Below are 14,185 nucleotides of genomic sequence, written 5' to 3'. Positions count from 1 at the left end.
GTGGGCAGCCTCCTGTACCTCCTTCTCCAGCCGCATGAGTTCTATCTGTCTTTCATGTTCCCTTTGTCTTTCCTCAGCCTGAAATTTGGCTAATTCCAGCTGTAGTCGAGCTGAGGATTTGGTCATTCTAACCTCTCTGTTTTTAACTAACTTTACACCCGAGGTTTAGAAATAAACAAACAAAACTTGGCTGTAAAATTTTGCTGTGCTGGAATAGAATACCTATTCTCTGATAGTGATTGTCAGCCTACAGAAAAAGACAATTCCCTTGTCTCTGCTCTGGGCCCAAATTAAAGCAAAAAACCTCCAACTGCTTGGAAACCTGCTTACCCAGCCCAAAGAAAAAGCAAATGGGTAGAACACACACCCCCTATTTACTTTTAGGAAGAAAAGAAAAAAAAAAAACAATGGGTTGGAAGACTGTGAATTTCCCTGCAGGAGTTAAGTACCCTGCCTCCAGGCAAAAAAACCTGCAATTCACAAGATAATCCCCTTGTCTCTGCTTGGCCACAAAGCAGAGAGAAACCAAGCTGCTTTCAGTTTCAAAGCTGCTTTCTGGACTTTCTTTCCAAAGAAAAAAAAATTTCCTTTTTAAAATCTGTATTTCTAGTTCAAAAAATCTCAACTGGATCTCAAATGATTTCAGGTTAATCCCACCACTGTGCCACCATGTCAAGGTTCCTCCCCCACTCTGAACTCTAGGGTACAGATGTGGGGACCTGCATGAAAAAACCCCCTAAGCTTATCTTTACCAGCTTAGGTCAAAACTTCCCCAAGGTACAAAATATTACACCTGTTATCCTTGGAATGGCCGCTACCACCACCAAACTAATACTGGTTACTGGGGAAGAGCTGTTTGGACGCGTCTTCCCCCCCAAAATACTACCCAAAACCTTGCACCCCACTTCCTGGACAAGGTTTGGTAAAAGCCTCACCAATTTGCCTAGGTGACTACAGACCCAGACCCTTGGATCTGAAGAACAATGAACAATCCTCCCAACACTTGCACCCCCCCTTTCCTGGGAAATGTTGGATAAAAAGCCTCACCAATTTGCATAGGTGACCACAGACCCAAACCCTTGGATCTGAGAACAATGAAAAAGCATTCAGTGTTTTACAAGAAGACTTTTAATAAAAATAGCAGTAAATAGAAATAAAGAAATCCCCCCTGTAAAATCAGGATGGTAGATATCTTACAGGGTAATTAGATTCAAAAACATAGAGAACCCCTCTAGGCAAAACCTTAAGTTACAAAAAAGATACACAGACAGAAATAGTTATTCTATTCAGCACAATTCTTTTCTCAGCCATTTAAAGAAATCATAATCTAACACATACCTAGCTAGATTACTTACTAAAAGTTCTAAGACTCCATTCCTGTTCTGTCTCTGGCAAGAGCAGCACACAGACAGACACAAACCCTTTGTTTGTCTCCCTCCTCCCAGCTTTTGAAAGTATCTTGTCTCCTCATTGGTCATTTTGGTCAGGTGCCAGCGAGGTTACCTTTAGCTTCTTAACCCTTTACAGGTGAGAGGAGCTTTCCCCTGGCCAGGAGGGATTTCAAAGGGGTTTACCCTTCCCTTTATATTTATGACAAATGGTCAAATGTTGTCTTCAACATGTAGGTCCTATGGCAGCTTGCATTTTTGCCACACTACACACCAGGTTGCACCTACACTGCTTCCAAAGCTGAGAATCGTCTACAGTCCAAACAAACTGAGTCTTGACAAATTGGTGTCCTTTCCTTATCGAGTTCTGCACTCACTCAGTTGGTGGGAGAACCCATCCAAGGTCTGTGCAGGAGTTTCCTTTATTGAACTTCCCACTACAGTCCCTATAACCTCAGATGCATCCCTCAAGCGATAGGTAGCTCATCTCCATACAGACTGTCTCAGGCAAAAGGTCTGCCCAGGAGACCTCTCTCTACATCAGTCTCCTGGAGCTCATAGTGGTCAGGTGTGCCTGCATTCACTTCTTTCCAATAATCAAGGGTCTATCCATCAAGATCATAGCAGCCAACATAGATAGATATACTACAAAAATCACCAAGGAGGTGGGAGATCTCTTTCTCTTTGTGCTGGAACAATAAAGCTATGGACCTAGTGCATAGCCAATCATGTTTTCATTTCAGCCTCTTAGCTTCTAGGCAATAAAAACACCATGGCTGATTATTTGAGCAGGCACTTCTCCCAAGATTATGAGTGGGCATCAGGCAGCCTGATCCTCAAACATATTTTCCTAACGTGTAGAGTCATTATCACCACCATAAACAGAAAGTGCAAGAAACTTTGCTTTAAAGGATGCATAAGCCATCAATCCATGAGGCAAGCCTTCCTCCTTTATGCCTGTCACCTGTTACCATTGATATTCAAGGTACTAAACAAGATCAAGAAAAACAGAGCAAAGGTTATACCAACTTGGCCAAGACAAGTTTGGTTTCCTTCGGTGATTCACCTCACTTCTGACCCAGCCTTACAGCTTCCAGTTATTTTCCACTTGCTAACTCAAGAGTTGAGTTCGTCCAGTTCTTCACCCCGATTTGAACATTCTATGGCTCAGGGCTTGGTTCCTTGATGGTTCTCTAGGGTAGAAGTCTCTTGTTTGAGAGAGGTGCAATAAGTTTTATTAAACAGCAGAAAAGACTCAACTAGGAAGACTTACCAGCAAAAATGGAAGAGATTTCATCATTAGTGTATCCAGTGACCGTTGTCACCTGTCCATTCTTCCCTCTCAGCTGTTCTGGATTACCTGTTGGACTTGAAGAAGTCAAGACTTCCCCTGAATTCTGTTCAAGTTCATTTAGAGGCTATTAGTGCCTTCCATTCCCATGTGGAGGGATTTTCAAAGGGTTGATTAACTGTTTCCCAGATACCAGAGAGCTCACTGTGGTGTGGGATTTAAATTTGGTCCTCCAGTTGTTTGATGAAACTTTCCTTTGCCACCAATATTCCAGTGCATTAATGATAGATCCCCCTTTCAGTTTTCTACAAGGAGAAAATATCCCTTCTGTCACATCACAAGTTTTTACCTCAGGTATCCTCAGACTGCCATGCCAACCAGCTTATTCAATATGCAGTTTTCTTCTCTAAGCCACATAAGACCAAGGAGGAAGCTGTCCTCCATATATTATGTGTTAGAAGGGTATTAGCCTTATGTCTGGATAGAACCCAACCATTCAGAAAGTCTCTGACTGTTTCTTTTGCAGATAGGGCTGAGGGATCCATGATTTTCACCCAAAGAATTTCAAAGTGAGTTTTGGATTGCATCCTCTCTTGTTTTGAGGCTGTTAATTTTCAGCCCCTCCTAAAATAATAGCCATTTCTACCAGATGTCAGTGTACTTCCATGACACGGTTAAAAATATACCAGTTGCGGAAATTTGCAGAGCTGCCACTTGGGCTTCCGTTCACAGTTTCTCCAAACGTGATGCTTTAGTGCACACATCTAGGGCAGATGTTGCCTTTGGTATTACAGTTCTGTTATCAGCCTTAAATCTGGTTCCGAAGCTTCTACCTCCTGCAGGGTGTACTGGTAAGGAGTCACCTGAAGTGGAGTGGCCATATGGATATAAAGAAGGAGGGGTTAACTACCTTGTATAGGAACTGGAGTTCATTTAAGGTGTTTGTCACTGTGGGTGCTCCACTACCCACCTTCCTTACCCTCTGCATTGGAATCTTGTCTCGCGGGACTTTGTGGTACAGACGGAACTGAGGGTAGTTTTACCATGCTGCCCTATGTACACTTGGTATGGAGGACAAGGGTGTCTAGAGCACAGGTGCAGATCAAGCGGGTACTGCTACCAAAAATCTCTGATCAAAGGCATGTGGAGGGCATACACACCTGAAATGGAGCACCCATCAGGACAAACATCTCGAAGAACTCTAGTTACTGTACAAGTAACCTCTTCTTTTTCCTCTACCTGTCCCTTGTACCAGGAAGTCGTAAGTGCCGAGATAACTATATGATGCCACTTATCAGAGCTATAACAGTAATTGGGCATAATAAAGTTATCTAAACTTGGATTTAAACTGGCTGTTCTTTTAAAATATTTTTATTAGCTAATAAGTCTGGAGCCCAAAAATAACAACTATTCAGGTGTCTTTATTTAAAAAATAAATTAAGCAAAATAATAAAATGGATTGACAGTCCAGGGAAGTGAACTTTCTTTAGCAACAGAACAGATGGAACATGATCAGCTGGAGTTCAAGTTTTCTCATCTCGCTAATGTGACTTAATTCTGTTTTGGAGGGACTTCTCTAGGAGAAAGAGCAAATTGTCTCAGTGTCCATTCAGTCCTAAGACTGACAGGAAAAGCTGCAACTCGTGGTGGTTGTGTGATGTGGATGTCAGTCCACTAAGAACTGGACTGAGGCCATCACTTAAATTTCATTTAAGCCATTGAACCAACATAATATAACAACTTTTGGTCACAACCTAATCAAATCATTGATTTGCAGGTGAAAGGCTGTATATACCAATGCAAACCTCTAGAGTTGGTTGAAACTTTTTGATTAAAAAAGGGATACATTTTTCATAAAAATGTTGACCTATTTTTTTGAACCAATTCTAAAATCCTCTAAGCTTGGCATTTGTCAGCTTTCATTGCTTGGACCACATCTTAAGAGTATGTTTCATGGACCAGCTCCCCTCCTTTTTATGATTATATGGGTCATCTCATTCCATTTGCTGTCTAGCCACTGTCATAGAATCATAGAATATAAGGGTTGGAAGGGACCCCAGAAGGTCATCTAGTCCAACCCCCTGCTCAAAGCAGGACCAATTCCCAGTTAAATCATCCCAGCCAGGGCTTATGTATCTACAGTAAATGCATAAATGGCAAAGTATTATGGAAGTATTTAGGTATTTTAACTGTCTGTTGCACTAAGTCATGCTTTTTGGAGGTGTGTGCCGGGAGTTGGGAGGCATAATGAACAAGAACATAAGAATGGTCATACTGGGTCAGACCAAAGGTCCATCCAGCCCAGTATCCTGTCTGCTGACAGTGACCAATGCCAGGTGCCCCAGAGGGAGTGAACCTAACAGGTTGACTGTGCGCTGCGTGAAGAAGAGCTTCCTTTTATTTGTTTTAAACCTGCTACCCATTAATTTCATTTGGTGGCTCCTAGTTCTTATATTATGGGAACAAGTAAATAACTTTTCCTTATTCCCTTTCTCCACTCCACTCATGATTGTATAGACCTCTATCATATCCCCCCTTAGTCTCCTCTTTTCCAAGCTGAAAAGTCCTAGCCTCTTTAATCTCTCCTCATATGGTGAGATTATTATTAGAATGATTTATCACTGGCAACTTCTGACTCAGCTCTGGCTTCTCTAGCTGCTCCAGGTACATGGGGGAGAACCTGTGTCCTCCCTTGGAGTCAGCTAACATAGCTTCTCCACATTTTCAGTTGCTTTAACATAAGTTGATGCTTTTTAAAAACAAAAAAACAAAACCATGGATGACTGTAGAAGCAGTGAGAATCAAGGTCCCAGCTTTCTGTGAACTACAGTATGAGAACCTCTGTTCTAAGCTATCCTATATTCCAGGCCTCCATTGGGCTCTCACAGATATTATTTAGATTAATCCAGGGTACAGTAATGATATGAATTGATGAGTTTTCATGAGATAAAATGGCAATTCATCAGGCTTTGTTTTCATTATTGGGCCAATGGGAAAATGAAAGTTTCATATAAAAATCAGAGACTTAGCAAAATAATATGCAGTATTTTGAAGTAATTATGAAATTAATTTCTAACCTCGTATTTCACTAAAGGCCAGATTCTGCTATCCTTACATTGAGTAGTACTTCACTCTCTGAGCAGTTCTCTTGAAGTCAATGAGACTACTCACAGAATAAGATGACGTGAGTGAGGCTGCCAGAATCTGGCCTGTAGCACTAAAAGCTTAAAGTACAGCACCTGCTAAAGGCTAACTTAAATACATTTTAGTTTTTAATGCGTTTCAAATATTTTGTTGACAATTAGATTGCTGAGAGCAGCTATGACCAACTGCTGTGAGAGTTAATTCAGTCTAACCTAACAATTATTTCCATTTGGACTGCTAGCAAGCTGATTTGACATGAAAATCTTTTGTTCAGTATATGACCATCTCTAAAATTCAGGATTGTCAGAGATGTCAGCCAATCTGTCAACCTTATTTTTGTTTTTAAATCTGCTGCTGGGATCAAAAGTGCTGACTAAGTGGGTATAAAATAATAAAAGATGTACTGCTTGCCTTCAGCAGCCTTTTCAGTGTACAGATCAAGGCCGTCGCAATAGGAGCATTCTGGAAAAGGGAATTGGTGTCTAATGTACAGTAGATCAGTGAACAGGACTTTATTTATTTTAACTGGATCACAGGCTAGACAAGGGACTTATCTTTTTCTCTCCCTTTCTTTCAGATGACATGTTTGACCTCCCATTCCCAGATGACATGGACAATGACATTGGAATTTTAATCACGGGGAATCTCCACTCTTCTCCAAATTCCTCTCCAGTTCCTTCCCCTGGTTCCCCTTCTGGGATTGGCGTGGGATCTCACTTTCAGCACAGTAGGGTAAGGATCTGTAAGACACATACATATTAAGTAATCCTCCAACAAAGCATTTTCTGTAGTTTCTGAAAATTAACCAGCTGACTGCAGACAGAAATTAATGGAGAAAGAAGCCTTGAAGTTAACAGTAAAAAGTTGAAGATGTTAGCTAGCTACTGTCAGAGAAGATGAAAGGTGCTCCAGTTACACCTTTATTTATATCACCCACTCCAAAGTTAGTGATAGCTAATTGTCATTGTGGAACTTGATTCGTATAGGAGCTTTTGCTTCTTGTGCCAGAGCCGTATTCTACATCCTTGAATGGATGTCCATCTGTATTCATGAAAAGCAAAGATTATGATGATTTGGAACAATGCATAGAATCATAGAATATCAGGGTTGGAAGGGACCTCAGGAGGTCATCTAGTCCAACCCCCTGCTCAAAGCAGGACCAATCCCCAACTAAATCATCCCAGCCAGGGCTTTGTCAAGCCTGACCTTAAAAACTTCTAAGGAAGGAGATTCCACCACCTCCCTAGGTAACGCATTCCAGTGTTTCACCACCCTCCTAGTGAAGAAGTTCTTCCTAATTTCCAACGTAAACCTTCCCCACTGCAACTTGAGACCATTACTCCTTGTTCTGTCATCAGCTACCCCTGAGAACAGTCTAGATCCATCCTCTTTGGAACCCCCTTTCAGGTAGTTGAAAGCAGCTATCAAATCCCCCCTCATTCTTCTCTTCCGCAGACTAAACAATCCCAGTTCCCTCAGCCTTTCCTCATAAGTCATGTGTTCCAGTCCCCAATCATGTTTGTTGCCCTCCGCTGGACGTTTTCCAATTTTTCCACATCCTCCTTCTAGTGTGGGGCCCAAAACAGGACACAGTACTCCAAATGAGGCCTCACCAATGTTGAATAGAGGGGAATGATCACGTCCCTCAATCTGCTGGCAATGCCCCTACGTATATATCCCAAAATGCCATTGGCCTTCTTGGCAACAAGGGCACACTGTTGACTCATATCCAGCTTCTCGTCCACTGTAACCCCTAGGTCCTTTTCTGCAGAACTGCTGCCGAGCCATTCGGTCCTTAGTCTGTAGCGGTGCATGGGGTTCTTCCGTCCTAAGTGCAGGACTCTGCACTTGTCCTTGTTGAACCTCATCAGATTTCTTTTGGCCCAATCCTCTCATTTGTCTAGGGCCCTCTGTATCCTATCTCTACCCTCCAGCGTATCTACCTCTCCTCCCAAATTAGTGTCATCTGCGAACTTGCTGAGGGTGCAATCCACACCATCCTCCAGATCATTAATGAAGATATTGAACAAAACCGGCCCAAGGACCGACCCTTGGTGCACTCCACTTGATACCGGCTGCCAACTAGACATGGAGCCATTGATCACTACCCGTTGAGCCCAACAATCTAGCCAACTTTCTACCCACCTTATAGTGCATTCATCCAGCCCATACTTCTTTAACTTGCTGGCAAGAATACTGTGGGAGACCGTGTCAAAAGCTTTGCTAAAGTCAAGGAACAACACGTCCACCACTTTCCCCTCATCCACAGAGCCAGTTATCTCGTCATAGAAGGCAATTAGATTAGTCAGGCATGACTTGCCCTTGGTGAATCCATCCTGACTGTTCCTGATCACTTTCCTCTCCTCTAAGAGGTTCAGAATTGATTCCTTGAGATCCTGCTCCATGATTTTTCCAGGGACTGAGGTGAGGCTGACAGGCCTGTAGTTCCCAGGATCCTCCTCCTTCCCTTTTTTAAAGATAGGCACTACATTAGCCTTTTTCCAGTCGTCCGGGACTTCCCCCGATCGCCATGAGTTTTCAAAGATAGTGGCCAATGGCTCTGCAATCACATCCGCCAACTCCTTTAGCGCTCTCGGATGCAGCGCATCCGGCCCCATGGACTTGTGCTCATCCAGCTTTTCTAAATAGTCCCGAACCACTTCTTTCTCCAGAGAGGGCTGGTCACCTCCTCCCCATGCTGTGCTGCCAAGTGCAGCAGTCTGGGAGCTGACCTTGTTCGTGAAGACAGAGGCAAAAAAAGCATTGAGAGTACATTAGCTTTTTCCACATCCTCTGTTACTAGGTTGCCTCCCTCATTGAGTAAGGGCCCCACACTTTCCTTGACTTTCTTCTTGTTGCTAACATACCTGAAGAAACCCTTCTTGTTACTCTTAACATCTCTTGCTAGCTGCAACTCCAGGTGTGATTTGGCCTTCCTGATTTCACTCCTGCATGCCCGAGCAATATTTTTATACTCTTCCCTGGTCATTTGTCCAATCTTCCACTTCTTGTAAGCTTCTTTTTTGTGTTCAAGATCAGCAAGGATTTCACCGTTAAGAGGAGCTGGTCGCCTGCCATATTTACTATTCTTTCTACACATTGGGATGGTTTGTCCCTGTAACCTCAATAAAGATTCTTTAAAATACAGCAAGCTCTCCTGGACTCCTTTCACCCTCATGTTAGTTATCCTCCCAGGGGATCCTGCCCATCAGTTCCCTGAGGGAGTCAAAGTCTGCTTTTCTGAAGTCCAGGGTCCGTATTCTGCTGCTCTCCCTTCTTCCCTGTGTCAGGATCCTGAATTCAACCATCTCATGGTCACTGCCTCCAGGTTCCCATCCACTTTAGCTTCCCCAACTAATTCATAGGGTTAGAAGGGACCATCAGAGTGATCTAGTCTAGCCCCCTGCCAAGATGCAGGATTTGCTGTGTCTAAACCATCCAAGACTTGGCTGTTCAGCCTCCTTTTAAACTTCCAGTCAAGAATCTTCCACAGACTCCCTAGGGCAGTCTATTCCATTGTCCTATTGTTCTTAGATTTAATCTAATTCTGCGGTGATGTAATTCGAACCCATTGCCTCTTGTCCTGCCCTCTGTGGCAAGAGAAAACAAGTTCCTGCTTCTGGCATCAGAGCAGGATTTGAGAAGATGGTTTTAGATATTGGCCTAGTTTCAAAGTCTTCATAAATGATTTTCCAGAAAAAGGAATTGGTTTCTGAGCGGACTATTTTTCCTCACGATAAAACCCAGTGTCAGAACATAAGCTCTGCAGGTGCTGGAGTTTTATGCTAATTTTGTTTTCTCTGGAAAAAAAATAGCCCTGGGTGCATGCTCTTTCTAAGTTGTTTCTGTTTAAAGTGGCTTCTGAGACATTGGTTCCAGCATCAATGGTGATTTAAAATGCAAATTTTGTTAATTTGAGAAAGAATTGTTGAATCAAATTTAGCATAATTTTGAAGCAAGTCTGGCAGGGTTGTCTTACACATACACATTCTCTCAGTTGTGTAAGAGACTGCATGGTGCTTTTATTTATGCCCATCATAATCCTTTCCATGATAAACATGCAAAAACTGCAGGCACTGCATTTATAATGTGGCAGCAGGGAGGCTTTTATTAGGGAAGTGTTGAAGTTAAAGCTGAAACATGCTTCACAACAATTATTTAAAAAAATCAGAGATTGAATTTTACTTTATAAATAAATCTAATATAATGGGGATGAATTTGCTGTTGCTTTTGTAATCCACTATTTATATTTTTTATAACTACGCAATGTCCTTGCATCTCCCAGCTACTGGCGGTACATTTTTGTTGTTTTTAAACAGTGAAATTGTAAATCTGGTATGATTTGAAGTCCAGAATACACTCCTTAAGATCTTAACTGCAGACCCTTTATTGAGTGTGGATGATGCTAACAATTCATCGTGACACAACAGCACTATGCTCAAACAATGAATAGTTTCTTTTATTAAAAACCCTCTGGCCACACAAAATTCAGTGATTTTTCAAGCTGGAGAAATGTGCCAGGTTAACAGCTCTGAAGAATAAAGCCCTTTATTTCATCACAGAACAGGCACAGCAGTAGCATAAGCTTGCCACATTGCCCTGCTGCCAGTGTGCCTCAACTGTCACCTTATGGGGCTATCTTGCTGAGACTTCCAAGAAGGTCAATTGGGGGGGGGGGGGGAGTGTTCTGTGATCTGGACATATGTCCATTAGACACTAATAATTCAACTCACTTCTCAAAGGCCATCAAGTAGTTATAAATTATACTCCATAAATTGTTTTCAAACTGGCAACCCTAAAGATGAAAAGTTCCATATTCTATTACCAAACCCTTGAGCCGTCCATTCCCACCACTGAGCATCAGTTAACAAGTTTCTCTCTCTGACTTACTGAGTTGTTCAGTTTCTATTATCGTTTTTTTGCATTTTTAAAGAATTACTTTATACAATTGACTCTCAGTGAAAACTCAATCCAACTGGCTTAAAAGCAGCACAAAAAGGTTATTGACCAAAGAGCCTGGAGACCTGGACAGGTCTTCTCTGGGTGAACCTGTTATAGTAATTCAGTTTAACCATTAACAAGGGCCTGGTAATTGAGGTGTAATTTTTGTTTTTAAAAAAGCACAGCGTGTGATCATTACCTTCTGGGTCAGGGAAGGTCAAGCCTTCATCCATGTAACATGTAATTGATTGTTGTAGTTTACCAGTGTGGGCCCTGATTGCTCAACAGCCAGTTTCAAGGTCTGCTGTTGGATTTTCCAAATGCCCGCAGCCAGGTGAGCTGCAGCCCTTTCGAAGCATAACCACTTTATGGGCTGTTTAACTTTCTTTGATGCCTGATTAAGATATTACTGATAGAGAAAGAGCTGCTTCAAGGACTAGCCCTGGAAGGTTTCATGATGAAACCAATTTGGGTGTAGTGGGATCAGATGGGTGTGTTTCCCCCCCACTGAATCAAAAAGTGGGTGGATTAAATGAATTGCCAATCCAGGTTCTTCTGAGACAGGGCTCAGTCTAGAATATTTTCCAACTTTCTAGGTCATGATGTTTGCATCTATTAAAGGAATAAAAAGATGGGAAAGAACATTTGCTAAAAACAAATGTACCCCTAAAAATGCAGTTACAGTTTAAAATATGAAATTAACCTCTCTTGAGCAGAACACACATCACTCCTCTCATCAGCTTTAGAAAACTTCCTGTATATTCATTAGCATGGCAGGTGATGTAAAGAACTTTAAAAGAGGGTGAGGGAAACTGAGATGTGTCAGAGTATCATTTTATAATTCAGTGTATAACCAAATAGTCAGATATTCCCTTTATCTCCTGCATCCCGCCACAGTGAGACCAGCTACAGATGGAAGCATGCCAAACTTGCTTTACATCTAGATGGACTTATTATTCTAGTGAGAACAGTTGATATAGCTCTTCAGAAAACTTACACAGAAACCAATTAATAACTTTTATTAGCTTATCAAAGGAAGGAGCTTTGTCCAGTACATGGGGGAGTCTGATTCGGGAAAATGCATGATTTTTGTAATATTGTTCCATACCACACTACTTTTTCCTGATCAAACTGATTCTTCAGCAGAGTGTGAATACCTCTACCCACTCAAACTTAAACATAAACATAGTTCACATCAGCCTTAAGACGAGAAAAGTTTTCCTAGGAATAGTGCCTATAAAAGCAAAAAGAATACAGAAAATGGTGTCTGTTTATCCAGTTTAAATGCATTTTCTTCACTTCAGTATCAGTTATGGGCTAACTTTATTTTTCTCCCTTAAAATGCCTGAAAATCTGAGCTTAGTTCCTAATGCTGCTTGTTGCAATTTGTCCAGCATTGGGCACTCCCAATGCCACCCACTTTCTCTCCACACCATGGCCTTAACAGCTGAAGAACCCAGAGCCTGAGGAGCTGAGGGTTCTAAGCCTTATTCATAATCCTCCAGAAAATGGCAGTATGTGAATACTTAGGATTGATAGCTCGGACAGTGTTCATCAAATAGTGTTCTAGTAAGAGCTGCAAGCATGGGGTCTCCATGCCAAGACATCCTAGCTAATGGACCAGAAGGCTGAGGTTTTCACTCATCTCAAGTTTGTTCTGTAAAAGTAAAAATTCTTGAGTTGAAATGTCTGCACTGACATCATGTTGTCTTATAAAATCTTGTCTAATGGGATTTTTTAGCCTTTTTTAAAATTAACCAATGAAATAAATGTAAATATGTCTGGTTAGTGTGAGAGAACATAACAGTATCTCATATGTGACTCAATTTATATCAGATAAATACTCTACCACAGAAATTAACTATTGATTGTCATAACTAGCACAGGAAGGAATGGAACAGAGGAGGTATGTCTCCTATTGAATTATATATAGGTAGGTACAGTACTTGATACTTGTATCATTAATATCATATAGTACGTGTTGTTTTTCCTAATGTGAGAGTAATGTGAACAGTCAGTACAATTTCTGTCATACCCATACGATAACAAATGTACCTGAAAGAGCAAATACAGTTTCAAACTTGAAAGACTGAATTATTCTCTCTCTGAACTCACGCAGCTTCGACAAAAACCAGCCATTTCTAAATTACTTTTACAGAACCAAAAGGAAGTCTCTTAGAATTCTCTCACATTAGCCAAAGAGACAGGATGACTGGAATTTGCAATATGCTGAAAGTGTATTCTGCTGGATGTGGGAAAGCTCATGAAATTTGGGGAAAGTAGAAACCATACAATTTCTCCAGCCACTGCTGCTCTATAAATCATCCAGATGCCTGCAAACAGCTGTCCTTTCCTTTGGAGCGCCCCTATCTTCTGCCAGTTTAGAGAGGACAATTCCCTCCAGGATCAAATCCCATTTCCCTGCATATAGCCTTAATTTCATGCCATTAGGCCCTGGAACAGACTCACTTCAACCTGTCATGTTCTGTTGTTCTTTAGGGACCTGAGGTGCTCCTGGATTGTTAATCTGGAGAACCCCACTACCAGAGATTAGGGCTAAATAGTGTGGTCTGAAAAACTCTGTGACTAGCTAGAGGGAATGTGTTGCACAGTCTGAGATTACCTTGATAACTGGCAACAAGTCAAAACTGGATTCAGAGTTGAGGGGTATGTAAACAAGGGGTGAGTATCTGTGGGTGCTGACAGAAAAGGGATTGGGACAGTGAAACAAGGATTGAACTGATTGATTTTCATGCTGCTGATGCTTTTCCTTTTTTTCCCTCTAGAGTCAAGGAGAACGTCTTCTTTCCAGAGAAGCCCCTGAAGAGCTGAAGCAACAGCCTCTTGCTCTAGGATACTTTGTATCAACTGCCAAAGCTGAGAATCTTCCACAGTGGTTCTGGTCATCCTGTCCACAGGCACAAAACCAGTGTCCCCTCTTCCTCAAGGTTTGTCTAGTATGCTGTCCCTAGAGGGGGATAATGGCAGGGTAAACAGACACCCCCCGTTTTCCTGGAAAGTACTGCCTTTCAGGGGTGTCAACTGATTATATTTAAAACTAAAGTTATGTTTGAGTTTCAATGTAATCAGTTGGCTGCTGCATTCCCATTTATGCTTCCTCTTCCCTCTCAGGTCCTTGCCTCCATCTGCAGTCATTTGAGCATCCCTTCCCCCACTTACAGACACTCAAGGTTGGGGCTCCCTCTATGCTGGGATTTGGTGTGTGCCAGCTGCCTGCTTTCCTACTGAATTGGTCTTCACAAGCACACAGTGGATTCTGACCATTTCCAAACGCTAAAGCACACTCACATTAAGTAATATTAGAGGAAGGTGCCCTGGCTTTCAGTTCCCAAGGCCTAGTCATCCTGAGGAAGAAGAAACCGTAGTTCTCATTCTTCCATGCTACAGCTGTGGCACAAAG

At 41.9% G+C, this 14,185-nt stretch overlaps 1 protein-coding gene across 2 annotated transcripts in view; it reads left to right on the top strand.

Moving 5' to 3' along the window:
* The window catches only part of MED13L (mediator complex subunit 13L), a 452,622-nt gene that overhangs the window by 434,108 nt on the left and 4,329 nt on the right, over window positions 1-14,185 (top strand). For both annotated transcript variants that reach the window (XM_048821992.2, XM_048821995.2), the window contains 2 exons: window positions 6,401-6,555; window positions 13,551-13,712. In XM_048821992.2, coding sequence (XP_048677949.1) covers window positions 6,401-6,555; window positions 13,551-13,712 — 317 coding nt within the window. The remainder of the gene's footprint in view (window positions 1-6,400; window positions 6,556-13,550; window positions 13,713-14,185) is intronic.

The sequence above is a fragment of the Caretta caretta genome, chromosome 15 (genome assembly GCF_965140235.1).
Source record: "Caretta caretta isolate rCarCar2 chromosome 15, rCarCar1.hap1, whole genome shotgun sequence".
Lineage (NCBI taxonomy): Eukaryota > Metazoa > Chordata > Testudines > Cheloniidae > Caretta > Caretta caretta.
The sequence above is the reverse complement of the archived record's forward strand: the minus strand, read 5'-3'. Positions and strand labels throughout refer to the sequence as shown.